Below are 27,303 nucleotides of genomic sequence, written 5' to 3'. Positions count from 1 at the left end.
TTGTTGTTGACTGTATACAGCTTCTCCATCTTTGGCTGCAAAGAATATAATCAATCTGATTTCAGTGTTTACCATCTGGTGATGTCCATGTCCGTTGTACGTTACCACAGTTAAAAAACATCTTTGAAAATCCCCTGACTGTAACCACAGAAGTGTTAAGGGCTAACAGGAACTTTGCAGAAGCTTCCGGTCCTCCCAGCCTCCTCCCCACCCCAACTACCCAGAGGTTAAGGTTTGTCTTCTGTGCTCGGGCACTTCCCTCTTTGGTTTTTGGACAAACATCAGCTCCTACCCTGCGCGACTTAACCTCAGCCTCCCTGACTGACCCAGTGCTCCACACTCTGCTCCTAGGATCCAGTAAGTCTCGGGTCACCCTCTTCTGTAGGAGACTGGGTGCTGAGTTCACATCCTCCCAAAGAGACCTCTGCAACCCCAGAGTGCAGGGGGTCAGCCCGGCTCCAGCCTGAGGGTGGAGAGACCCGTTTTCCAGATGAAGGTAGAAGGATCTGGGAGCTGTTGAGTTTGTGTGAGAAGGGGAGGGGCTGGGAGAGATTGGATCTATGTCCAAAGGCTCTTCTACCGGTTTTAGACTGGTGCTCATTCAACATTCAGATGACCCTCACATAGAGTTTGTGATTTGGGTACCACTGCCTTCAGTCTCCTGTCTCCTTTCTGCCCTCCATGTCTGCTGATGCCTCATCTAGGAGCTGAGGACGACTCACTGGTGTTTCATGTTAAGTTACCTTGGAGTTTTGTACGCTCAGCGTCTCTCTGAAGCTGGCTCTCCTGTTTATCACTGGCATCATTTTTTTTTTTTTAATTGTGGTAAAATACACATACATTTGCCATCTTCAACATTTTTAAATGAACTGTTCAGCAATATTGGGTAAATTTACACAGCTGTGCCACCAATTTGCAGAACTCTTTTTGTCTTGTAAAACTGAAACCAGATTCTCATTTACCAATGACTTCCTATTTTTCCTGTCACCCAGTTTCTAGTAAACCACTGATCTATTTCTGCCTGTGTAAATTTGACTATATCAGGTACTTCATAGAAGTGAGCCATACAGTATTTGTCTTTTGGAGACTGGCTTTTTATCACTTAGCATATTGTCCTCAAGTCTCTTGTCCACAAGGGTATTGTCCCTGTTGTAGCATGGGTCAGAATTTCCTGTCTTTTTATTCCTGAATAATATTCCTCTGTATGCACACATCACTTTCTATTTATCCATTTTTCGTGGATGGTCCTTTCATCTTTCAGCTATTGTGAACAATGCTGCTAAAAACATAGGTATGCAAACGTCTCCTGTGACCTCACTTTCAGTTCTTTTGGGTGTACACTCAGAAGTGGGATTGGCCAATCATGATGGTAGTTTCAGTTTTGTTTTTTTGGAGGAACCACCATACTTTATTCATAGCAACTGCACCATTTTATGTTCCTAACGACAGGGTTTGAAGGTTTATCAGCAGCATTTGAACAAGAAGGAGACGTAGGTCCAGAGATGTATATGACTTGTTCAAGGGCAGAGAGGTGTTCGTGGGGCCAAGATGCTAATCATAGCTTCCTGACTCTTTGAATGCTTGCCCTCAACCATAACGAAAAACTCGGACCATAGAGTAAAATGGACAGAACCCCCCTGACCTTAACTCGTGTTCACTGGATCAGCCTAGCCCTGCAGCGCAGTGTAATGGGGAGATATTTTATGTCCCAAAGAATTGAAAACACAGTCTCTTGTTTCTGATTCAGAATAAAGATTAGTCCTCTCTCCCTCCAGGCAGTTGGGAGGTCATCTGTTTCTCTTTTTTTCTCCCCCAAAATTTAATAATACTTTATTTTTTTAATTTTTACACTTTTTTATTTGGAGGATAATCACTTTACAATGTTGTGCTGGTTTCTGCCTTACAAAGGAGGCTGAGTCATAATTATATGTATATGTCCCCATCCCTCTAGGTCACCATGGAGCTCAAGACTGAGCTCCTTGTGTTCTACAGTGGCTTCCACGAGCTATCTGTTTCACACATACTCGTGTATAAACGTCCGCGCTACTTTCTCAGTTTGTCCCACCCTCTCCTCCCTCAACTGTGTCCACAAGTCTGTTCTTACATCTGCGTCGCCATTCCTTCCATACAAATAGGTTGATCTTTCCTATTTTTTTTTTTTTTGATGCCATACATATGCATGATATACAATATCTGTTTTTCTCTTTCTGAGTTTCTTCACTCTGTATAACAGACTCTAGGTTTATTTACCTCACTACAAGTGACTGAAATTCTTCCTTTTTTATGGCTGAGTAATACCTCATTGCCTATATGTACCACATCTTCTTTATCCATTCATCGGTTTATAGACATCCAGGTTGCTTCCATGTCCTGCCTGTTGTAAACAGGGCTGCAAAGAACATTTGCGTACATGTATCTTTGTGATTTGGTTTGATTTGACTTTGGTTTTCTCAGGGTTTATGCCCAGTAGCGGATTTCCGGGTCATATGGTAGTTTTATTTCCAGTTTGTTCAGGAATGTCCATCCTGTTCTCCATAGTGGCTGTGTCAGTTTACTTTCCCACCAACAGTGCAGAAGAGTTCCCTTCTCTCCGCATCCTCTCCAGCATTTATTGTTTGTAGATTTTCCAATGGTGACCATTCTGACACCTGTGAGTTGACAGCTCACAGACATGTGGACCCAGTGGGGAAAAGAGAGGGTTGAACAAACTGGGGCATTAGGATTGACATATATACACTACATGTGCAAAACAGAACATGCAGAGAGCACAGGAACCTCAGCTTGCAGCTCTGTGATGCCCTAGAGGGTTGCAATGGGGGATGGGGTGGCAGGGATGCCCAGCAGGGAGGGGACATATGTATACATATAGCTATTCACTGGGCTTCCTTCCCTTGTAGCTCAGCAGTAAAGTATCCACCTGCCAATGCAGGACATGCTGGTTTGATCCCTGGGTTGGGAAGATTCCTTGGAGAAGGAAATAACAACCCACTACAGTATTCTTGCCAGGAGAATCCCATGGACAGAAGAGCCTGGTGGGCTACAGTTCATGGGGTGGCACAGAGTCAGACACGACTGAGTGACTGGACAACAACAAAGCAGATTAACTTCTTTATATAGCAGAAACTATCACAAAATTGTAAAGCAATACACCCGTGGCTGACTCGTCAATGTATGGCAAAAACCACTACAATATTGTAAAGTAATTAGCCTCCAATTAAGATAAATAAATTTTTTTAAAAAATTAAAAAAGAGAACACTCAAATAAAATCATAAAGGAAGAGAAATTATAAATCATACTTTAAGTATACAGTCTTATAAGAAACTACTATGAAAAACTATATGCCAACAAATTGGATAACCTAGAAGAAACAGACCAAATTTTTAGAAACAGTCAACATATCAAAAGAAAATCAGGATAAAATAAACAATATGAATAACAAACAAGTAAGGAGGTTAAATCAGTGATAAGAAACCTCTCAACACAGAAAAGATAGTTTCACTGGCAAATTTTACAAAACATTTGATTTTTTAAAAACTGTTAAAATGTTGGCCACACTAGGTTTTAGTTGCTGCATGTGGGCTTTCTCTCTGGTTGTGGGTAGGGGGCTACTCTTTGCTTTGGTGTGCATGCTTCTTGCGGTGGCTTCTCTTATTGTGGAGCACAGACTCAGTAGTTGTGGAGCACAGGCTCAGTAATTGTGGAGCACAGGCTTAGTTGCTCCATGGCACGTGGTATCTTCCCAGACCAGGAATCGAATCTATGTGCCCTGCATTAGCTGGAGGATTCTCATCCACTGTGCCACCAGGGAAGTCCAAAAAGTAAGAACATCAACAAACATGAAAAAACTACATTTATTTCTAGACTCCTTCCGTTTACAAGATAATGGAGAAAACTCGTGGTGTGTGCGTGTTCCTGAGAGGGTCCCCTCATAATGGAAGAATCTTTGACGATACCATGATAGGGAATTTTTTCATCTTCTTCCCAGGTCACATGATTTTCTCTCGACTCCCCTGTGATTTAGTTTCCATTCTGTCAGGGCTAGCCTGGCTTTGGTATTTGGATTGGTTTCCAAATGCAACCAAGACATGAAAGCCACTGGCCCAAGGCACAGTGATGAATTCATGTCAAAAGCAGGATGCATGGTGGAGGGGGCAGAAGGCAAGAGAGAGACAGAGTGAGATGAAGAAATGTTTCCATCTGAGACAGAAAAGAGGCAGAAAGAGGAGGCACAGATGGGAGGACTAACATGCTGAAGACTGGGGGCAGAGGGGGTAGGGGCGGGGGAAGGGCAGGTTATCAACTGTGAATCACAGGTCACAGTGAACTCAACATCAATGTAAAATATTCACATATAACGTAAATACAAAGCACCCAAACTCAGCGATGGTTATAGAATTGAGTAATAATTTCAGACACTTTAGGAAGTACATAAAAATGAAAAGATGTTAGTATTTGAGAGATAGAGGTCAGAGAGCAGGGAAGTTAGAGAAAGGATAATGATCAGGACACTCATTTGGAAAAACAGGGTAACTGTTGAATGAAAAAGGAAAAAGAACAGGAATGTGAACATACCTCTGACAGTTACCGCAGTCACCGTGAGATGAATTAAAAACATGGGAAATTATGTTGAAAAGATGAGAGGGTGGGGAGAAAGCAGCAGAGTTGGACCTGAGTGACTCTCTCATGAATCATAACAGGAAGAGACTGCCTGTCAGTTGGGGTGGTCTACTGGGCTTCCCTGGTACATCAGTGGTAAGGAACCTGCCTGCCAAAGCAGGAGACGTGGGTTTGACCCCTGGGACAGGAAGACCCCCTAAAGGAGGAAATAGCAACCCTCTCCAGTATTCTTGCCTGGGAAACCCCATGGACAGTGGAACTTGGCATGTTACAGTCCATGGGGCCACAAAAGAGTCAGACATGACTGAGTGACTAAACAAGAAGAAAATTCTATACAATATGATATCAGACATGCCATTCTCATGGCTAAAGTTTCTGTCCTTATATTATTTTAAACTCTGTATGTTTTCTCCTTTTATATTACAGTTGTTTAAACAGTCAGATTTTTTAAAACCAATGTGGAAGTTTTTTCAATATAATATATGTGGGTTGGATTCCAAATGTCCTGCTGTTGTGAAAGGGGGGAGTGCTCCTTACTACTAAATCCCTAATGCCTATTTTAGATGTCTTATTTTTTTAAATTTAGTCTCTCACTTATTGGCTGCTTCAATTTGAACTATTTTCTTTTCATTTTATTAAAGTGTAGTTGATTTACAGTGTTGAGATAATTTCTTCTGTACAGCAAAGTGACTCAGATATACATATATATTGATATATTCTTTTCAATGACTGTTTATCAAAAGATATTGATTATAGTTCCCTGTGCTATACAGTAGGACCTTGTTGTTTATCTATATAGAATAGTTTGCATGTGCTAATCCCAAACTCCCAATCCTTCCTTCTCCCTCTCCCTTTGCCATTATATGTCTGGTCTCTACATCTGTGAGTCTCTTTCTGTTTCATAGATAGGTTCATTTGAGTTGTATTTTAGATTCCACATATAAGTGATATCATATGGTATTTGTCTTTTTCTCTCTGACTTACTTCACTAACTATGATAATCTCTAGGTCCATACTGCTGCAAGTATCATTGTTTCATTTTTAATGGCTAAGTAGTATTCCTTTGTATGCATGTGTGAATACAGATGTATGTGTGTGTGTGTATATATATATGTATATATATATATATACATACATACATACATACATATATTTGTTGTTGTTTAGTCACTCAGTTGTGTCTGGCTCTTTTGTGACCCCATGGACTATAGCCTTCAAGGCTCCTCTGTCCATGGGATTACCCAGGTGAGAATACTGGGGTGGGTTGCCATTCCCTACCCAAGAGATCTTCCTGACCCAGAGATCGAACTGGGAACTCCTGCATTGCAGGCAGATTCTTTACATCTGAGCCACCAGGGAAGCCCTCATCATATTGTTGAAGCATTTAAACTTCATTGCTCTTTTACTCTATCCTCCTAGGTTCTCTGTCTGGACCATGCAAAGAAGACACACAAAGGGTAGATGAACAGGAGAAAGAACTCCATCTACAACTAGCCTTCTGTTTACATTTCCTGAGGAACAAGGCAGGTGAGGTCCAGGCTAGACATTTACACTAGACTTCTGTTTGCACTTGGAGATGGAAATGACAGTTCAGTTCAGTTCAGTTCAGTTGCTCAGTCGTATCCGACTCTGTGACCCCACAAATCACAGTATTCCAGGTTTCCCTGTCCATCACCAACTCCCAGAGTTTACCCAAACTCATGTCCATCTAGTTGGTGATGCCATCCAGTCATCTCATCCTCTGTTGTCCCCTTCTCCTCCTGCCCCCAATCCCTCCCTGCATCAGGGTCTTTTTCAGTGAGTCAATTCCTCACATGAGGTGGACAAAGTATTGGAGTTTCAGCTTCAGCATCAGTCCTTCCAATGAGCATCCAGGACTTATCTCCTTTAGGATGGACTGGTTGGATCTCCTTGCAGTCCAAGGGACTCTCAAGCTGGTGCTGCTGCTAGGTCATTTCAGTCGTGTCCGACTCTGTGCGACCCCATAGACAGCAGCCCACCAGGCTTCCCCATCCCTGGGATTCTCCTGGCAAGAACACTGGAGTGGGTTGCCATTTCTTTCTCCAATGCATGAAAGTGAAAAGTGAAAGTGAAGTCGCTCAGTCGTGTCCAATCCTCACTGACCCCATAGACTTCAGCCATCCAGGCTCCTCCGTCCATGGGATTTTCCAGGCAAGAGTACTGGAGTGGGGTGCCATTGCCTTCTCCGGGGACTCTCAAGAGTCTTCTCCAACACCACAGTTCAAAAGCATCAGTTCTTCAGCGCTCAGGCAATGGCACCCCACTCCAGTACTCTTGCCTGGAAAATCCCATGGGCAGAGGAGCCTGGTAGGCTGCAGTCCATGGGGTTGCTGAGGGTCGGGCACGACTGAGCGACTTCACTTTCAGTCTTCACTTTTCTGCATTGGAGAAGGAAATGGCAACCCACACCAGTGTTCTTGCCTGGAGAATCCCAGGGACGGGGGATCCTGGTGGGCTGCTGTCTATAGCGTCGCACAGAGTTGAACATGACTGAAGCGACTTAGCAGCAGCAGTAGCACTTTCTGCCATAAGGTGGGGTCATCTGATATCTGAGATTATTGATATTTCTCCAGGCAATTTTGATTCCAGCTTGTGCTTCCTCCAGCACAGCATTTCTCATGATGTACTCTGCATATAAGTTAAATAAGCAGGGTGACAATATACAGCCTTGACGTACTCCTTTTCCTGTTTGGAACCAGTCTGTTGTTCCATGTCCAGTTCTAACTGTTGCTTCCTGACCTGCATATAGGTTTCTCAAGAGGCAGGTCAGGTGGTCTGGTATTCCCATCTTTTGAAGAATTTTCTACAGTTTATTGTGATCCACACAGTCAAAGGCTTTGGCATAGTCAATAAAGCAGAAATAGATGTTTTTCTGGAACTCTCTTGCTTTTTCCATGATCCAGCGGATGTTGCCAATTTGATCTCTGGTTCCTCTGCCTTTTCTAAAACCAGCTTGAACATCTGGAAGTTCACGGCTCACATATTGCTGAAGCCTGGCTTGAAGTATTTTGAGCATTACTTTACTAGCATGTGAGATGAGTGCAATTGTGTGGTAGTTTGAGCATCTTTTGGCATTGCCTTTCTTTGTGATTGGAATGAAAACTGACTTTTTCCGGTCTTGTGGCCGTTGTTGAGCTTTCCAAATTTGCTGACATATTGAGTGCAACACTTGCACAGCATCATCTTTCAGGATTTGAAATAGCTCAACTGGAATTCCATCACCTCCACTAGCTTTGTTTGTAGTGATGCTTTCTAAGGCCCACTGGACCTCACATTCCAGGATGTCTGGCTCTAGGTCAGTGATCACACCATCGTGATTATCTGGGTCATGAAGATCTTTTTTGTACAGTTCTGTGTACTCTTGCCACCTCTTCTTAATATCTTCTGCTTCTGTAAGGTCCATACCATTTCTGTCCTTTATTGCGCCCATCTTTGCATGAAATGTTCCCTTGGTATCTCTAATTTTCTTGGATAGATCTCTAGACTTTCCCATTCTGTTGTTTTCCTCTATTTCTTTGCATTGATCGCCGAGAAAAGCTTTCTTATCTCTCCTTGCTGTTCTTTAGAACTCTGCATTCAGATGCTTATATCTTTCCTTTTCTCCTTTGCTTTTCACTTCCCTTCTTTTCACAGCTATTTGTAAGGCCTCCTCAGACAGCAGGAACAGGGTAAATAGCTGGACTTTGCTTGCTATGGACATGTTACTATAACAATCATGGCAGGGACAGAAAGGGGCTAAACTCTGTGTGTGTAAAAGAACAAGAGGTCACATATTTTCTATCTTTGGGGCACCACACATGTGCAGAAAGTCTCCTTGAGGGGGCAAAAAGGAGGGGTGCCATCTCATAATAGGTGATGTCCAGGCCCTACAGGCCTGTTTGCTGGAATCCATATAGAAAAAAAAAAGCTGCACACATCTGTCAGGGAGGGTCCTAGGGCAGGTCAGGTGTGGAAAAAAAAATCAGGTAATTGGCCAAGGTAAACAAAGACGGGAAGAACTGCCCTACATAGACGATTTAACAATCTCTTTATGGGGCTCCTCCTCCTTTGGGAGGACACCCACAGCTTTTCTTATGTGTGTGAACTCTGCCTGGCTTCTGTCTTAACTAAACAAACTGTTCCTCTGTGTCCTCCTTCATGACTGAGCTGTGTCTCCAGTTAATACCAGTAATACACTTTTACCATATTTTTAGTTTTTGCCTCCTGGAGAAATGTTTTTTTTTTTTTTTTAACTGGGGACTAGAGCCAGAAGAACCTTGTTTCTAGTTTCTAGCCCCTGATGGACTGGTGACTAGGGTTCCTGGTTTTCATCCAGGCTGTGGCTGTGGCTGCTAAGTCACTTCAGTCACGTCTGATTCTGTGTGACCCCATAGACGGCAGCCCAATTCTTGTGCAGAGAACTAAGCCAGCGCTCACGGTTGTCTCTCTCTCTCTCTCCAAGATCATTTGGGGCTGAAACCCAGGAATTCAAGGTAAACTGCAGGTCTCCACCAAACTGCTGGCTGGAGTCTTCTGACTCTCCCTCTCCCAGGAGAACTTGCTCTCACTCTCTGCTTTGTTCTCTTTTCAAGACCTCCAGGCCTTGATCTAGGTCTGCTCAGTGAAGGAGCCCCAGTTATCTTTTTCTTGCCCCTCTCCCCGTTTCTCTCATTCTGCCTAAACAACAACCCCCAGCCTGTCCCCCACCGAAGCAGAGCTTCCTCATCAACTTTGAGAGAACCACGCCTGGAGTCAAGGCTCAGCACCTACCACCACCACTAGCAAATCATTCCCATTTTGTTGTAGCTGTTGTTTAGTCATGAAGTCATGTCCGAGTCTTTGCGACCCCATGGACAGTAGCCCGCCAGGCTCCTCTGTCCATGGGATTTTCAGGCAAGGATACTGGAGTGGGTTTTCATTCCCTTCTCTGGGGCATCTTCCCCACGCAGGAATCAACCTGGGTCTCCTGTACTGCAGGCAGATTCTTTACTCTCTGAGCCCCCAGGGAAGCTAAACCCGGGAGGATTCCCTTTGTAGGCATGATGGGCCAAGAAAGGGAAAACTCAGGTTTGCTTTAACAATGTCTGGCCTTTATTTAAGTTGGAGGTTGGAAAGTGGCCTAAAACTTGGGTCTCTAGATTACAATGCTATCTTACAATTAGATCTTTGTTGCCCCCAAATGGGAAAATGGACTGAGGTTAACTCTCCTCACATTCTAAATGACCCCCTTCTAACTTCTCCCAAGCTTCGCCAATCCTGTTGTTGTTGTTTAGTCGCTCAGTCTTGTCTGACTCTTTGCGATCCCTTTGACTATGGCCTGCCAGGCTCCAGGTTTCCTTACTCCTTCAGATTCTGTAATTTTAGGACACTGTATTTGTAAAAAGAAAAATTGCTAACCATCATCTGCCAACATATGGTTGCCACAAATGTTCAATTTTTTTTTTTTTAAAGGCTGCATACTGAGGCACAATAAATGGACGTATGCTTCTGCTTGTACATGTACACTTGAGCAGTTAAAGGAGAGAGAGAAAGCTTTTCTTACGTCTGCGGGTCTTAATTGACCTCAACCCAAGACAATCCAGGGATTTCTCAGGGGTCTCAGTGGTAAAGAATCCACTTGCCAATGCAGGAGACACAGGAGACTCGGGTTTGATCCCTGGGTCGGGAAGATAACCCGGAAGAGATCATGGCAACCCACTCCAGCATTCTTGCCTGGAGAATCCCACAACAGGGGAGCTTGGCGGGCTGCAGTCCACAGGGTCTCAGAGTCAGACAGGAGTGAGTATATATACACACACCAAACAATCCATATTCCAAGTGGCACATTTTGGGGGAGACCTAATCCTCTCCACCTCGCTTCTCTTTAAAAAGCCTTTCCAGTAACTTTGAAACATGTGAGAAGATTTCTTTGTGTTTGAAGAAACCAAAGCTCAGAGATGGAGACCTTGTCCCAAGTGTCCTTTTACCACCTGCCCCTCATCGCTCCACTGCTCCGTGGAATTGGACTCCCAGGGCCAAGGGCGGGTGGACCTTGCTGATGGCTTTGTGTCTTGTTTCCTCAGCAGATCACAGCTCCTCAACTCCATCTAGGATGCGGTGTCAGGAACTCCACCAGTTCGGTCAGAAGTTGGTCCGCAGGCGGCTCCTGGAGCCCACTAATGATTCTAAGAGTCCCACGGCTCCTCTGAACACCCTGAAGCTGGTGGCCTTCGGTGTGGCCAGCACCCTGGGGGCTGGCGTGTACATCCTGGTGGGAGAAGTGGCCATGTTCATCGCTGGACCAGCGATCATCATCTCCTTCTTCGTGGCCGCTGTGTCTTCTGTGTTGTCTGGGCTCTGCTATGCCGAATTTGGGACACGGGTCTCATGGACCGGTTCTGCGTATCTCTACAGCTACATCAGTGTGGGAGAACTGTGGGCTTTCATCACTGCCTGGAACCTCATACTGTCCTATGTCATTGGTAAGGGGATGGGTGGGGGATAACTGTGGGGCTGAAGTTCGGAAGACCAGGAGTGGTTATTTGGGTCTTTGGTCGTGCATGAGAACTGTGTCATCCATTCTGTGAGGAGAGGAGGGAAATAATGTCAGGAAAAGTCCACAACTTCATTCTTCTCAGCTCTTCCCTGCTGTCCTTAAATGATGGATCAAGAACCCAGAGGCAAGGACACTGTAGGGAGTGGGTGAGAGGGAGGCATGGCCCACAGGCTTATCCCCTCACTATACTGAAGTCTCTGCTTAGCAGTTGCCTTCAAAGAGTTTCCATTAGCATTTGAACTAAAATTTTAATCCTCATCGCCCAGACAAATTGCTCCCACTTCCCTCGTTTCTTGCATAACTTTGATCTCCCACTGACATTAAATAGTTAACCTATTTTAGAATTATCTGGTTCTATTTCCCCCACCCCATGAAAAGAAGCTCTCTGAGAATTGGTATTTTGTATTTTTTCCCCAACATATATGACTTTGTGTATTTGTTGTTGTTTTTCCATCACTAAACTGTGTCCAACTCTTTGCAACCCCATGGGCTACAGCACGCCAGGCTCCTCTGTCCTCCACTCTCTCCTGGAGTTTGCTCAAACTCGTGTTCACTGAGTCGGTGATGCTGTCCAATCATCTCATCCTCTCCCACTCCCTTCTCTTTTTAGCTTCCATCTTTCCAATGTTGGACACCTTCTGACCTGGGGGGCTTCTCTTCGGGCGTCATAACTTTCTGCCTTTTCATGCTGTCCATGGGGTCCTCCTGGCAAGAATACTGGAGTGGGTTGCCATTTCCTTCTCCAGTGGCCCATGCTTTGTCAGAACTCTTCACTGTGACCCGTCCGTCTTGAGTGGTCCTGCATGGCATGGCTCATAGTTTTATTGAGCTATGCTAGCCCTTCACCCCGACAAGGCTGTGATCCACAAAGGGGTCTTGGTGTGTAGGGGGGTCCAATTTATATTTGTCAATGAATGTTTCTTCTCATTCTGCTTCAGGCACGGGCAGCGTGGCCAGGGCCTGGAGCATCGCCTTCGACAGCCTGATTGGGAACCACATCTTTCAGGCCTTAGAGGGAACTTTCTCTCCATATATGCCCTACTATCTGGCCAAGTACCCAGACTTTGTCGCCCTGTCCCTGGTGCTGTTGCTCACAGGTGAGACAGGGATCCAAGTTAGGATGGGAAGACTGGGATGTGGGGCGGTGGGGGAACTAGGGTGGGAAAGGCATGAGGTGGCAGATCTGTGGGAACTAGAAATTAGGGTCTGTGATACGAAAGACAGGAAGTCAAGATGTAGAGCATTGTTTCCCACCCTTGGCATTACTGACCTTCCAGGCTGAAACAGCCTTTGGTGTTGGGGCGTGATGCAGGCACTGCAGGATTTTCTTAATCAACCACTGTCAGATGTGTAGCATCTTTGGACTTCATTTACTAAACACCTGTGATTCATATTTCCCAAGTTGTGACAATTGGGATGTCTCCAGACATTGCCAAATGTCCCTTGGGGACCCAAATCACCCCCAGCTGAGAATCATTTACTTAGAGTGACAAGTTTCTTCCTCTCTACGGAGACTTTTTTCAATTGGGAGGAAATTAACATAGAATAAAATTGGCCATTTTATTATTTTTCCTTAGCCTTATTGATATATACTTGACATACAACATTATGTAAGCTGAAGGTGAACATCATGATGCTTTGATAGATGTGTGTATTATGTGACTGGAGTAGGAAATGGCAACCCACTCCAGTAATCTGGCCTGGAAAATTCCACGGACAGAGGAGCCTGGCAGGCCACAGTCCATGGGTCAAGGGGTCAGACACGACTGAGTGACTGAGCCCATATTATATGATAATGGCCACAGTAAGAAACTAACCATGTTAAAGTATGCAATTCAGTGGTACTTAGGGCATTCAAGACATATAACAATCACCTTCATCTAGCTTCAAACATTTTCATCATAGCAAAATGAAACCCAGTACCCAGTGAGCAAAGACAGACTATCCATCTTAATCTCACAGCCCCCTAACCTCTGGCAATTACTAGTCTGCTTTCTATGTCTATGGATTTGATTTGGCTATCTTGGAATGTCTCATATTCCATCTTTCCCACAGGAGTACTGGTTCTGGGAGTTCGTGAGTCAGTCCTGGTTGGAAAAATATCCACAGGCATCAACCTTTTGGTTCTCAGCTTCATCATCCTGTCTGGCTTCATTAAGGGAGACCTGCACAACTGGAAGCTCACGGAACAGGACTACACATTGAACACGTCTGAATCCGGTGACATCTATAGGTCAGGAGGGTGCTCCTGGTCCTTGTCATGATTGTTGGGGCTGGTGCAAAGCTGGGAATCTGGCGAGGACTAAAGAGATCTGGGCTGGTGGATCTGGATAACGAGGTCCTGGAGCCCAGGGCTGGTGGCATTAACTGTGAAGTCCTGTAGAGATGACTGAACGCATCTCTCTCATGGTCTTTCTTGCCTCTCCTCTCACTGTAGCTTGGGCCCTCTGGGTTCTGGAGGGTTTGTGCCCTTCGACTATGATGGAATTCTCCATGGAGCAGCTCTATGTTTCTACTCGTTTGTGGGTTTTGATGACATTGTCACGAAAGGTAACTGGGTCCTTGTGTGTCCCATCAGGGGATTGGGCTGCCCTTGGGCATAGGGGTTGATAGAAGATTTTGAAAACCTTTTGAAAGTTCAAGAGGAAAGTGGATTTTGTGCTGTGCCATCAGTGTTTTCCTAACCGGAGATGTTCACCCACCCTGCAGGGGAAGAAGCCCCAAATCCTCATCGCTCCATCCCCATCAGCATCATGTCCACGGTCTTCATCTGCTTTTTGGCATATTTTGGTGTCTCGGCGACTCTCACCCTCATGGTGCCCTACTACCAGATTCAGCCTGACAGCCCCTTTCCGCAGGCTTTCCTCCATGTTGGGTGGGGCCCTGCCAGATACGTCGTGGCTGTTGGCATCCTCTGTTTTCTTTTATACAGGTCAGTGTCAAGGCCTTCTCTCCATGAACTGTTCAGATGCTCAGGTGTTTCAGCCCTGGGGATTGCGACAAGAGAGGGAAAGACCCCTTACCCCATGTAGACTAGAGAGCCAGAGCCCTGGTCTCTCCTCCTTCTCAACATCCCCACCTGTGTTCCCACCATCCCTTCCAGACTGCAGAGCTCCTTGTTCCCCGTGCCTCAGGTGATCCAGGAAATGGCAGAGGACGGGCTCCTTTTCCGAGGACTTGCCCGGACCCATGCCCGCACGAAGACCCCCATCATGGCCACTGTGTCCTCTGGAATTCTCGCAGGTGAGCAACAGAACCCACTCCTCCTTTGATCCCGTTCCTTATCTGGGTATGTCCAGTGGTTTCTCACTGCCGACCCCCACCTCGTTTGTGCCCTCATTCTAGGGATCATGGCATTGCTCTTTGAGTTCAGTAATCTGGTAGACCTCATGTCGATTGGACACCTGCTGGTTTACTCCTTGGTGGCGTTTTTTGTCCTTGTCCTCAGGTGAGATTCCACTGCACCCTGACTGGGGCACTTATGTTCCTAAAGACTCAATGGCAGTTCATCGTCTTCAAGTTTTTTTTTTTTTTAATTGGAGGCTAATTACTTTACAATATTGGACTGGTTTTTGCCATACATTGACATGAATCAGCTATGAGTTTACACTTATTCCCTATCCTGAACACCCCTCCCACCTCCCGCCCCATCCCATCCCTCTGGGTCATCCCAGTGCACCAACCCTGAGCACCCTATCTCATGCATCGAATCTGGACTGGTGATCTGTTTCACGTATGATAATGTACGTGTTTCAATGCTATTCTCTCAGATCATCTCACTGTCGTCTTCTCCCACAGAGTCCAAAGGACTCTGCTATACATCTGTGTCTCTTTTGCTGTCTCTCATATAGGGTTATCGTAACCATCTTTCTAAATTCCATATATATGTATTAGTATACTGTATTGGTGTTTTTCTTTCTGCCTTACTTCACTCTGTATAATAGGCTCCAGCTTCATCCACCTCATTAGAACTGATTCAAATGTATTCTTTTTAATGGCTGCGTAATATTCCATTTTGTATATGTACCACAGCATTCTTATACATTTGTCTGCTGATGGACATCTAGGTTGCTTCCATGTCCTGGCTATTATAAACAGTGTTGTGATGAACATTGGGGTACATGTGTCTCTTTCAATTCTGGTTTCCTCAGTAGTTGCCCAGCAGTGGGATTGCTGGGTCCTATGGCAGTTCAATTTCCAGGGTTTTAATGAATCTCCACACTGTTCTCCATAGTAGCTGTACTAGTTTGCATTCCCCCCAACAGTGTAAGAGGGTTCCCTTTTCTCCACACCCTCTCCAGCATTTATTGTTTGTGGATTTTTGGATAGCAGCCATTCTGACTAGCGTGAGTTGGTACCTCATTGTGGTTTGATTTGCATTTCTCTGATAATGAGTGATGTTGAGCATCTTTTCATGTGTTTGTTAGCCATCTGTATGTCTTCTTTGGAGAAATGTCTATTTAGTTTTTTGACCCATTTTTTGATTGGGCCATTTATTTTTCTGGAATTGAGCTACAGGAGCCGCTTGTACATTTTTGAGATTAATTCTTTGTCAGTTGCTTTGTTTGCTATTCTTTTCCCCAATTCTGAAAGCTGTCTTTTCACCTTGCTTATGGTTTCCTTTGTTGTGCAAAAACTTTTCAGTTTAATTAGGTTTCGTTTGTTTATTTTTCCTTTTATTTCCATTACTTTGGGAGGTGGGTCATAGAGGATCCTGCTGTGATTTATGTCGGAGAGTGTTTTGCCTATGTTTTCCTCTAGGAGTTTTATATTTTCTAGTCTAACATTTAGATCTTTAATCCATTTTGAGTTTATTTTTGTGTATGGTCTTAGAAAGTGTTCTAATTTCATTCTTTTACTAGTGGTTGACCAGTTTTCCCAGCAGCACTTGTTAAAGAGATCGTATTTCCTCTATTGTATATTCTTGCCTCCTTTGTCAAAGATAAGCTGTCCGTAGGTGTGTGGATTTATCTCCGGGCTTTCCATTTTGTTCCATTGATCTATATTTCTGTCTTTGTGCCAGTACCATACTGTCTTGATGACTGTAGCTTTGTAGTATAGTCTGATGTCAGGCAGGTTGATCCCTCCAGTTCCATTCTTCTTTCACAAGATTGCTTTGGCTATTCAAGGTTTTTGTATTTCCATACAAATTGTGAAATTATTTGTTCTAGTTCTGTGAAATAACTGTTGGTAGCTTGAAAGGGATTGCATTGAATCTCTAGATTGCTTTGGGTAGTATACTCATTTTCACTATATTTATTCTTGCTATCTATGAACATGGTATATTTTTCCATCTATTTATGTCCTCTTTGACTTCTTTCATCGGTGTTTTATAGTTTTCTATATATAGGTCTTTTGTTTCTTTAGGTAGATACATTCCTAAGTATTTTATTCTTTTCGTTGCAATGGTGAATGGAATTGTTTCCTTAATTTCTCTTTCTGTTTTCTCATTGTTAGTGTATAGGAATGCAAGGGATTTCTGTGTGTTAATTTTATATCCTGCAACTTCACTATAGTCATTGATTAGCTCCAGTAATTTTCTGGTAGAGTCTTTAGGGTTTTCTATATGGAGGATCATGTCATATGCAAACAGTGAGAGTTTTACTTCTTCTTTTCCAATCTGGATTTCTTTTATTTCTTTTTCTGCTCTGATTGCCTTGGCCAAAACTTCCAAAACTATGTTGAATAGTAGTGGTGAGAATGGGCACCCTTGCCTTGTTCCTGACTTTAGGGGAAATGCTTTTAATTTTTCCCCATTGAGGATAATGTTTGCTTTGGGTTTGTCATATATACCTTTTATTATGTTGAGATATGCACCTTCTCTTCCTGTTTTCTGGAGAGTTTTTTTTTTTTTTAATCATAAATGGATGTTGAATTTTGTCAAAGGCTTTCTCTGCATCTGTTGAGAGAATCATATGTTTTTTATCTTTTAATTTGTTAATGTGGTGTATTACATTGATTGATTTGCAGATATTAAAGGATGCTTGCATTCTTGGGATAAAACCCACTTGGTCATGATGTATGATCACTGACTCTATGGTCTTGAGTCTGGGTGAACTCCGGGAGTTGGTGATGGACAGGGAGGCCTGGCGTGCTGTGATTCATGGTGTTGCAAAGAGTCGCACACGACTGAGCGACTGATCTGATCTGATGTGCTTTCCACAGTCTCAAACCCTCAGAGAGGTTCATGGAGTTACATAGAGAAGAGGAGAGGGAGGAAGGAAATAGAAGTGAGCAGGAGGAGAAAGGGGGGAATCGAAAGGAGAGAGATAGATCTAGGCCATATTCTGTTCCCTAAGTATTCTCAACAGCCTGGAACACACACAGAGATTTACAGATTTGGGTTGAGGAGAGAAACGTGAGAGAGGAGATAGAGGCGACCTGGGGAAGAAAAAGGAGAGTCAAAAGGGGGAGAGAGTAATCAAGCCAGTAATCACACTCCTAAGAAAAATCTTTACTGAAGATTGGATTCTTAAATGTACAAAATTGATAACAAATACCATAAAGCAAAGATTAAAAAGCTAGAGTAGAGGTTAGACTCTCAAAAATACAATATTATTTTTTAAAAATCACAAAATGTATGAGAAATATATATGAAGTTTGCTTTAAAAATAGGGTCTGTTTTTTTGCAATGTAATAGTTGGTTATAAAAATAAAAATTAAAGGAGTAATAGAGGAATTTAAAAAATGAAAAAAAATTTTAATTAAAAAAATGATAATAGTAATAGTAAAAATATATGTTGGAGTTTCTCTGGAGCTGTTGCGGGCAGTGTGGGGTCAGTTCAGTTCCAGATAGTTCCTTGTTCCAGCTTATACTTCTCAAAATGTATAGGCCCCTTCCAGTGTAGTCGGTGTTAACTACAGGGATTTTAATCTGTTGCACCTGTCACTTCCAAAGCGGTTCCCTGTGTTTATTTGGCTTCTTGTGTTTGCAGGTCTCTTCAGTGTGTAATTTCTGACCTGACACAAGGGGGCGAAGGTGGTCTCTTGTTTAGGCTCACTTGTTCAGTCGTGCTGTGGGGAGGGAGGAACACTGCAAACAAATATCACTGGCGTGTGTGGGGAGTGCTCACAGTGTCCCAGCCACACTGGGTTTGCCCCTGCTCACGGCGTGTGAGCTTTCCCAGTCTACACTGCTCAGGCTTCAGGTTGCTGTGCAGGGAGCGGGCCCTGGGTTGCATGCACTTCCCAGGTCTAAGCTGCTCAGGTTCAGCTTCTCGGGTACTCCATAAAGGCACAGACTTGGTTGGGCCCGCGTTTTGTGCCCTTCCGTGATCCGAGCAGCTCAGGTGACCAGGTGCTTGGCGAGCGCACTCTCCTAAGGTGTGGTGCATCTTATCACCTCCCAGGTCCTAGCCTCTCTATTTCTGGGGCACGCCCATCTCCGGTGTGCGGTGTGTCTTTTCTGGGGAGCTGATCTCTGGCTGCAACCCTCCTGGCGGATGTTAACCTCGGAGAATCTCAGGAAGTCTTGGTTAGAAACTGGAAGCCTTTTCGCAGTTTATTAGGGGATGCCCTATCTGGGGCTGAGATTGCCTCTTTCCGGCTCTGGCTGCCCCCCACCTGCCTCCAGCTAGGGATGGCCTGGTCCGCAGCCAGCTAGCTCTCCTCTGGTATTCGCTCAGTCCTTTGTTCTGTGAGCAGGCCGGCAGTGCCTTAGGTTCGGGCTTTTCGCGGGATAGTTCTCTCTCTCTCCCATTTTCCCTCTCTCTCCCATTTTCCCTCTCTCTCTCTCTGGCTATCCCACAGTTTAGGTTAGTATCTCATGTTAGCTCCCTCAGATTGCCCTCAAGGCATTCAGGCCTGGTCCCTACCCTAAACAATGCAGCCTGCTCCTCCCCATTCACTGCCCCAACCCCGCCCTTTGCTGGTGGTGGAGGAAAGCATCTGGGGTACTTCTCAGCTGGGAGTTGGCATTAGGGACATAACATGTAGATTTTATTTATTTTTCCTCTAGGTTTTGTTGCCCTCTGAGATTCCAAACCTCCCCCACAGACCCTCCGGTGAGAGGGTTTCCTGGTGTTTGGAAACTTCTCTTTTAAGAATCCCTTCCTGGGGCAGATCTCTGTCCCTAACTATTTTGTCTCTCTTTTTATCTTTTATATTTGGTCTTACCTCCCTTTGAAGACAATGGGCTGCTTTTCTGGGTGGCTGATGTCCTCTGCCAGCGTTCAGAATTTGTTTTGTGGAGTGTGCTCAGCATTCAAATGTTCTTTCAGTGAATTTGTGGCAGAGAAAGTGGTCTCCCCATCCTATTCCTCTGCCATCTTGGCCTCACCCCCCCCCCCCCCACAGCCCCCACTGGCCACCTCCTTCCGCCTTCTAAACTCCTGCTCTGCCTAAGGCAGGAAAGTGGTGCATTAGGATGCCTGTTTTTGAATGAGTAGGGACTGCTGTTAATATTCCTATAATATCTCGAATTCAGGTACCAGCCAGACTGCAATTTAAGCAAGAATAAGAAAATTGAAGACAAAATTCAGATGAAGCCTCTAGTCAAGGAAAATCCTTTGGACTCTGAACCTGAAGCGGGAAGCTCAAAGACTCTAAAGAGTCTGTGGTTGCCTGTCAGCACCACCCCCACCCAGAAATCTGCCCAGATTGTCTATGGATGTGCCTTCCTGCTTGGTGAGCACTGGGAAGTCTCTTTGGTCATATTTTGAACTTGACAGGATGGAGTGAGTGTGTGTATTTTGTCAGTGGAGGAGTCTAGAAGATATGATGGCCTTTCCTGATATTGGTGGTTTCAGGGAGGGATGTTACCCGAGATCCTGACGTTTTTGTTTTCTGGGTCCAGCCTGTTCTTCTTCTCCTTGATCCTTGCAGTTCTTCTGCTGACCATCCTGAGCCTGATCCTGGCCCAGTGGCCCAGCCAGGTGTTCTCTGGAGACCCCGTGCTTACAACAGTGGCTGTGCTGCTGCTGCTGCTCATCACTGGGGTCACGGTCATCATCTGGAGGCAGCCCCAGGACCCCACTACTCTTCACTTCAGGGTAGGTGACCTCATGTGCCCAAAGTGTCCACCTTGAGTGAATGAAGTCTGTGTCCTTTGACGGCAAAATATCCTTTCCTGGGCAGGGAATGAGGGGAATTACTGAAACCAATGGACTCTTCCCTGATCCACACTCGGGGCTTTGCGTACACAGTCTCAGTAAGCACTGAATGCAAAGCCTGAGGAGGACAGGAGTCTCCCACCCACGTGGGGTAGGGTCTCCCTTTCAGACGTCTGGGCTGTGTTCAGGGATGAACTGACTCTGCCGACAGGTCCCTGCTCTGCCTGTCCTCCCACTGGTCAGCATCTTCGTGAATGTTTACCTGATGATGCAGACGACCTCTGCAACCTGGACCCTGTTTGGCATCTGGAATGCCTTTGGTAAGTTGCTTTCTGGAATAAAGAGGTTTCTTGAATGACTGAACCCAGCATCTTCCTACGATTTCTCCCCACACTGTATCAGATGCCATAGAAGGTCTACTGAGCATTTGTAAGCAAGGGGAGCACCTAAATTTCCTTCTTATCATCTCATCTCCCTACTAGGATTTCTCATATACTTTGGATATGGGATCCGACACAGCCTGGCAGGGAACAATCATCAACAGCCACCAGCCACCAGGCTCCACTTCCCAGACTCTTGACAAAAACATCCCTGGTGCTGAGTCATCTTAACCACAGGAGGTAGATGCTGCGTGGAATCCCTCCATGCCCTGGAGGATCTGCTGGTGCAAGGGACACTGTGAGCCTTGGTGGAGTGTGAAGGTGGAGGCATCTAAAGCCCTGTATTTGTTGCTTGTGGAGAAAGTGACTGGACCATTGTGCAATTTTCGGTAAACTTTTAAAAGCATACTATACATACTTGTAAGTGCATGCTTCATAAGTGTGCAGCAAGATGAATTTTAACAAACAAAGTACCACAATGTAAGCAGCAACTAGAGGAAGAAATAAATTATTATGGGCACATTAGAAGCACCTTCTTGCACTTATTTCTAACAAGAACACAGAGACTGCCCCATTGGAAGGAAACTCAGGTGAGGATGAATTATATGAAGAGTTATACTCCACGGACTTCCCTGGCAGTCCAGTGGCTAAGACTCCACCCTCCCAGTGCAGAGGGCATGGGTTCAACCCCTGGTTGGGGAACAATACCCTGCATGCCCAATGGTGTAGCCCAAAAAAAATTGGTTTAAGAATGACTGACTTCCTCCCCTCGCTTCCCCTTATTAAAAAGCAGGTGGACCACACAAGCAAGAGAATCTCCGATTGCAGGTGGGTCACTCGAGCAAGACAGTGTCCTGGATAAAATAGGAAGTCAGCAGGCTTGCACCAATGGAAAAATGACCATGACTTCCTCGCTTAATGACTAACTGAGACTGTTTCCCTTTAAAGTGGTCATGGCGAGCAGAACTCTCATGGATGCAAGTCCACTTTTTCCTCAGATCACTGGCTTTTCGGAATAAAGCACCTTTCTTCTCAATGAAAGCTTGCCCCATGATTTATTGGCAGTTGAGCAGCAAGTGGCTGAACCTGCATTTGGTTACAAATCTAACTCCGGGTGCAGAATAGCCAATGGGTCCATATGGGTCACCATGTCTCTGAGTTAATATGCTCAGGGGGAATCTTCTATCTTCAAGAGCAAAGAGTGAAAATGGTAATTTATAGTTAGGATGGCCTAATGCTGGAGCCTGGTCTATCGCATATTTTAAAGCATTTATAGCTTTACGGCTTTTGTCATTTGTTCAATGGGTCTGATTGGGTAGAGGTTATTAAGGCACAGAGAGATTGGACAATGTGGAAAAAACTAGGTACCGAATTTCTGTAGAATCGTGTTGTTGTTGTTCAATTGCCAAGTCATGTCAGACTCTTTGCGACCTCATGGACTGCAGCACGTCAGGCTTCCCTGTCCTTCACTATCTCCTGGAGTTTGTTCAAATTCATGGCCACTTAGTCGGAAACCCCCTGAGAGATTTCTTTATTCTTAGAATTGAAAAAGCCAGAATTCTCTCAATTCTTTCAGAATCAATCAGTAAGCCTGTCTTAGTGGTGTGTGTGTTTTCAAAGTCAAGTCTCACCCTTTGTGACCCCATGGACTGTAGCCTGCCATGGTCCCCTGTCCATGGGATTCTCCAGGCAGGAATACTGGAGTGGGTTGCCATATCCTCGTCCAGGGGATCTTCCTGACCCAAGGATCAAACTGGTGTCTTCTGCTTGGCAGGCGGATTCTTTACCACTGAGCCACCTGGGAAGCCCATGAGAAGGGAGTTACTCATCCTTATCCTCAAAATAGATCTTCTTTGCCCCAGGGGTTAAAGTAGATGAGCTGTAAGGGTTGGACAATGCACCTTGGTTCACATAAAGTTCAGGCTGATCCATGTATAAGCCAAATTGACCTCCTCTCAATATTTGAACATTTTCTCCATTCATCAATCACCAACAGATAAAAACCTTAGAAACCCATGGTCCAGCAATTCTACCTCTGATGATATACCCAGAGGAATTGAAAGCACACTCTGGAGGAGATATTTGTACACTCATGTTCATAGCAGCGTTATTCACAATAACTAAAGCATGAGAGCAATCCAAGTGCCCACTGACTGAGAAATAGATGAACCGATGTGGCAGGCACAAATAATAGAGTATTATTTATCATTAAAAAGGAAGGGGATTCTGACACATACTACAACATGAAGGAACCTCATGAACTCATTCTCTAAGTGAAATAAACCAGAAGGAAAGGACAAATATTCTTTGATTCCACTTAAATGGAGTATTTGAAGTGGTCACATTCATCAAGACAGAGAGGAGAAGGGTAATTTCCAGGAACTGGTGGAGGAGAAAAGCTCAGCTGGAATTCCATCACCTCCACAAGCTTTGTTCGTAGTGATGCTTTCCAAGGCCCAGTTCACTTCACACTCCAGGATGTCTGGCTCTAGGTGAGTGATCACACCATCGTGGTTGTCTGGGTCATGAAGATCTTTTTTTGTGCAGTTCTTCTGTGTATTCTTGTCACCTCTTTGTAATATCTTCTGCTTCTGTTAGTTTCATACTGTGTCTGTCCTTTATTGTGCCCACCCATGTTTGCATGAAATGTTCCCTTGGTATCTCTAGTTTTCTTGGAGAGATCTCTAGTCTTTCCCATTCTATTGTTTTCCTCTTTTTTTTTTTTTTTTTTGCTTTGATCACTTAGGAAGGCTTTCTAATCGCTCCTTGCTATTCTTTGGAACTCTGCATTCAGATGGATATTATCTTTCCTTTTCTCCTTTGCCTTTCTCTTCTTTTCTAACTTATTTCTAAGGCCACCTCAGACGATCTTTTCGCATTTTCTTTTCTTGGGGATAGTCTTAATCACGGCTGTGAAAGTGCTGCACTTAGTATGCCAGCAAATTTGGAAAACTCAGCAGTGACCACAGGACCGGAAAAGATCAGTTTTCATTCCAATATCAGAGAAAGGCATTTCCAAGGAATGTTCAAACTACCACACAGTTACACTCATCTCACACGCTAGCAAAGTAACGCTCAAAATTCTCCAAGCTAGGCTTCAACAGTACGTGAAACAAGAACTTCCAGATGTTGAAGCTGGGAATGTGGGGCTTGAAGAGATCTCTGGCTTCCCTGGTGGCTCAGACAGTAAAGAATGTGCCTGCAATGCAGGAGCTGCTGCTGTTAAGTCGTTTCAGTCGTGTCTGACTCTGTGCGACCCCAAAGACGGAAGCCCACCAGGATCCCCCCATCCCCGGTATTCTCCAGGCAAGAACACTGGAGTGGGTTGCCATTTCCTTCTCCAATGCATGAAAGTGAAAAGTGAAAGTGAAGTCGCTCAGTCGTGTCCGACTCTTAGTGACCCCATGGACTCCAGCCCACCAGGCTCCTCTGTGCATAGGATTTTCCAGGCAAGAGTACTGGAGTGCGGTGCCATTGCCTTCTCCAGCAATGCAGGAGACCAGGGTTCAATTCATGGGTCTTCATGATCCCCTGGAGAAGGGAATGGCACCCCACTCTAGTATTCTTGCCTGGAATATCCCATGCACAGAGGAGCCTGTTTGTCTACAGTCCATGAGTTTGAAGTCAGACACAACTGAGAAACTAACCTAAAGAAACCTGGCCTAATGGATGCCGGTTGAGGGGGTTTTGGGGCCCAGGACTTGTCATATTAAAGGAGAAGTCCAGTATACATGGCCGAACACACCTCACCCACGTTCTTTCTTGCTTCTTCTCTCATGATAACTTCAACTCTCTGGGTTCTGGAGGGTTTGTGCCTTTTGGCCTTGATGGGATTCTCCAAGGAGCAGCTTTATGTTTCCACATGTCTATTGGTTTTGATTCCATTGTTACTACAGGTAACATGGTCACCCTGTGTCCCATCCAGGTTGTGGGCATGGATTGGGCTGCCCTTGGGCATAGGGGTTTCTTTTCGAGGTTTAACAGGAAAGGGGATTTTGTGCTTTCACTCTGGTGTGTTTCCTGACCCAGTATTTCCTCCAGTCCTGCAGGGGAAAAAGCCCCAAATCCCCAGCGGTCCATCCCATTAGCATCATGGTCTCAGTCTTGATCTGCTTTGTGACACTTTGTGACACTTTGGTGTCTCAGCAGCACTCACCCTCATGGTGCCCTACTACCAAATTCACAGCCCCTTTCTACAGGCTTTTCTCCATGTTGGGTGGGGCCCTGCCAGATATGCTGTGGCTGTTGGCATCCTCTGTGCTCTTTCATCCAGGTCAGTGTCATGGCTTTCTCCTCATTGACTGTCAGATGCTCAGGTATCCCAGCCCTTGGGATTGAGAGACAAAAAAGAAAGACACCTTACCCCATGTAGACGAGGGAGCAGATGCCCTGGTCTCTCATGCTTCTGCACGTTCTCACTCCTCTGTTTTCTTTTCCAGCCTCCAGAACACCATGTTTGCCATGTCTTGGTTCATCTACACAATGGCAGAGGACGGGCTCCTTTTCTGAGTCCTTGCCCAGATCAACACCCGTACACGTACCCACATCAGGATCATCATGATTTCTGGAAACCTTGAAGGTAGATAAACAAAACCCACTGCCTTTGGATTATCTTCCTTGGCTTGCATATTTCCAGCTGTTTCTCACTCCATCCCCCCACCTTGTTTATGCCCTCCTTCTAGGGGTCTTGGCGTTACTCTTCCATTTCAGTGATCTGATGGATCTCATGTCACTTCGGTCCCTGCTTGCTAACTTGGTGGTCGATTTTTCTGCCCTTGTGCTCAGGTGAGACTCCGATCCACCCTGACTGGGGGTCTTTGGCTTGTGGGGATTGATGGGGGCTAATCCTCTCTGCTTCACGGTGCCTTCTAAATGTCCTGCTCTGCTTTTGTGGGAAAAGAGATGGATTCAGCTGTGTGATGTTGGGTGAATAGGGATTGCTGTTCATGTTGCCATCATACCTCTAATTCAGGTATCACTCAGACCAGAATTTAAGCAAGAAGCAAAAAACAGAGGAAGAAACTGAGATGGAGCTTGTAGTCAAAGAAAGGTCTTTGGACTCTATACTTGAAGCCGACACCTCAAGGATTTTAAAGAGTCTGTGGTTCTGTCCCAGCACCATCCCCACCTGGAAATCTGGCCAGATTGTCTATGGATGTGCCTTCCTGCTTGCTGAGCAGTGGGACTTCTCTTTGGTGATATTCTGAAATTCCCAGGATGGATAGGAATGTATATTTGTCTATTGAGTCTTGGAAATACGATGTCCGTTCCTGATGTGGGTAGCCTAGGGAAGGGTGTGACCCGAATCCTGACATCTTTGTCTTCCAGGTCCAGCCTGTTGTCTTCCACCTTGACCCTTGCAGTTCTCCTGCTGACCATCCTGAGCCTGATCCTGGCCCAGTGGCCCAGCCAGGTGTTTTCTGGAAACCCCGTGCTCACAACAGTGGCTGTGCTGCTGCTGCTGTTGCTCATCACTGGGGTCATGGCCATCATCTGGAGGCAGCCCCAGGACACCACTACTCTTCACTTCAGGGTAGGTGACCTCATGTGCCCAAAGTGTCCACCTTGAGTGAAGGAGGTCTGCGTGCTTTAGGTCTAAGCTTCCTTTGCTGGACCAGGGAAGAAGGGGAGTTGCTGAAACCTATGGACCCTTCCCTGATCCACACTCAGTGCTTTACATGCACTATCTAAGTAGGCACTGAACACACAGCCTGAATGGCACTGAACTTGTCCCACCCACATGGCATAGAATCTCCCTTTCCAGTGACTAGTGTGTGTTCAGGGATGAACTGACACTGCCCACAGGTCCATGCTTTGCCTTTCCTCCCACTGGTAAGCATCTTTGTGAAAGTTTACCTGATGGTGCACATGACCACTTGGACCAGCGTCCTATTTGGCATCTGGATGGGGATTGGTAAGTGATTTTTTGGAGTCAAGAGGCCTCTTGGTTGACTGAACCCAATCCTCTTCCTACCACCTCTCCCCTAAACTGTGTCAGATGCCATAAGAGGAGGCCTATTGGGCATTTATAAGTGAGGAGAGCGCCTGCTTTTACTTCTCTTCGTCTCATTTCCCTACTAGGATTTACCATATACTTTGGATATGGGATCCGACACAAGTTGGAGGAGAACACTGAGCAAGACACCAGCCTCCAACTCCCAATTACTGGACAAAAACATCCCTGGTGCTGAGTCATCTTAACCACAGGAGAGAGATGCTGTGTGGAATCCCTCCATGCCCTGGAGGATCTGCTGGTTCGAGGGGCACTGTGAGCCTCTATGGACGTGAAGGTGGAATGCATTTACATCCGTGTATTTATTGCTAGTGGACAAAGTGACTTTAATGCTGCAAATGCTGAAGGAAACATTTACAAGCATAATACACATCCAGAAAAGAGGATTTTCATGAAAAATATACAAAAATGTAACCAGAAACCAGAGGAAGAAATGAAGTATTAACTTGAACATAAGCAGTTCTTCTTGTGCCTGTTTCCAGTGAAAACACATAGATTGTCACATGGGAAGGAAACAGAGGTAACCATATATTGTGACAAGAGCTGTACTTCAGGGGTTTCCCTGGCAGTCCAGAGATTAAGACTTACCTTTTAAAGCAGGGGATGCAGGTTCAGTCCCTGGTCATGGGACTAGGATCCCATATGCCTCACAGCCAAACAAACAAAACAAAACATAAAGCTGAAGCAATAAAGACTTTAAAAATATT

General features: G+C 45.1%; 2 protein-coding genes across 6 annotated transcripts; both read left to right on the top strand.

Annotated features, from left to right (window-relative positions):
• The first annotated feature begins 248 nt into the window (after positions 1–248).
• LOC113876041 (cationic amino acid transporter 3-like) lies at positions 249–21,313 on the top strand. Of its 3 annotated transcripts, XM_027514848.1 has the most exons (13): positions 250–357; positions 6,038–6,145; positions 10,681–11,079; positions 12,092–12,250; positions 13,209–13,386; positions 13,591–13,703; positions 13,863–14,085; positions 14,257–14,396; positions 14,499–14,601; positions 19,579–19,778; positions 19,977–20,143; positions 20,415–20,523; positions 20,686–21,313. In XM_027514848.1, exons 3-13 carry the CDS (start codon positions 10,710–10,712, stop codon positions 20,781–20,783), a joined length of 1,860 nt encoding a protein of 619 aa, XP_027370649.1. In that variant the 5' UTR covers positions 250–357; positions 6,038–6,145; positions 10,681–10,709; the 3' UTR covers positions 20,784–21,313. The 3 variants fall into 3 exon arrangements, with proteins under 3 accessions (XP_027370648.1, XP_027370649.1, XP_027370647.1); XM_027514847.1 differs by lacking the exons at positions 20,415–20,523; positions 20,686–21,313 and having other exon boundaries at positions 249–496; positions 19,977–20,194; XM_027514846.1 differs by lacking the exons at positions 20,415–20,523; positions 20,686–21,313 and having other exon boundaries at positions 10,684–11,079; positions 19,977–20,194.
• A 2,917-nt stretch (positions 21,314–24,230) lies between these two features.
• Positions 24,231–27,021, top strand: LOC113876044 (cationic amino acid transporter 3-like). Of its 3 annotated transcripts, XR_003506378.1 has the most exons (5): positions 24,231–25,162; positions 25,266–25,368; positions 25,556–26,116; positions 26,389–26,497; positions 26,665–27,021. XR_003506378.1 is itself a non-coding variant. In XM_027514854.1 (4 exons), the coding sequence occupies exons 2-4, from the start codon at positions 25,811–25,813 to the stop codon at positions 26,772–26,774; spliced, it is 525 nt and encodes a 174-aa protein (XP_027370655.1). In that variant the 5' UTR covers positions 25,169–25,368; positions 25,556–25,810; the 3' UTR covers positions 26,775–27,021. The 3 variants fall into 3 exon arrangements, 1 of the variants encoding a protein (XP_027370655.1); XR_003506379.1 differs by lacking the exon at positions 26,389–26,497 and having other exon boundaries at positions 24,232–25,162; XM_027514854.1 differs by lacking the exon at positions 24,231–25,162 and having other exon boundaries at positions 25,169–25,368.
• The last annotated feature ends 282 nt before the right edge of the window (positions 27,022–27,303 follow it).

The sequence above is a fragment of the Bos indicus x Bos taurus genome, chromosome 18, assembly GCF_003369695.1.
Source record: "Bos indicus x Bos taurus breed Angus x Brahman F1 hybrid chromosome 18, Bos_hybrid_MaternalHap_v2.0, whole genome shotgun sequence".
Classification (NCBI taxonomy): Eukaryota; Metazoa; Chordata; class Mammalia; order Artiodactyla; family Bovidae; genus Bos; species Bos indicus x Bos taurus.
This window is presented reverse-complemented; position numbering and strand designations above follow the sequence as displayed.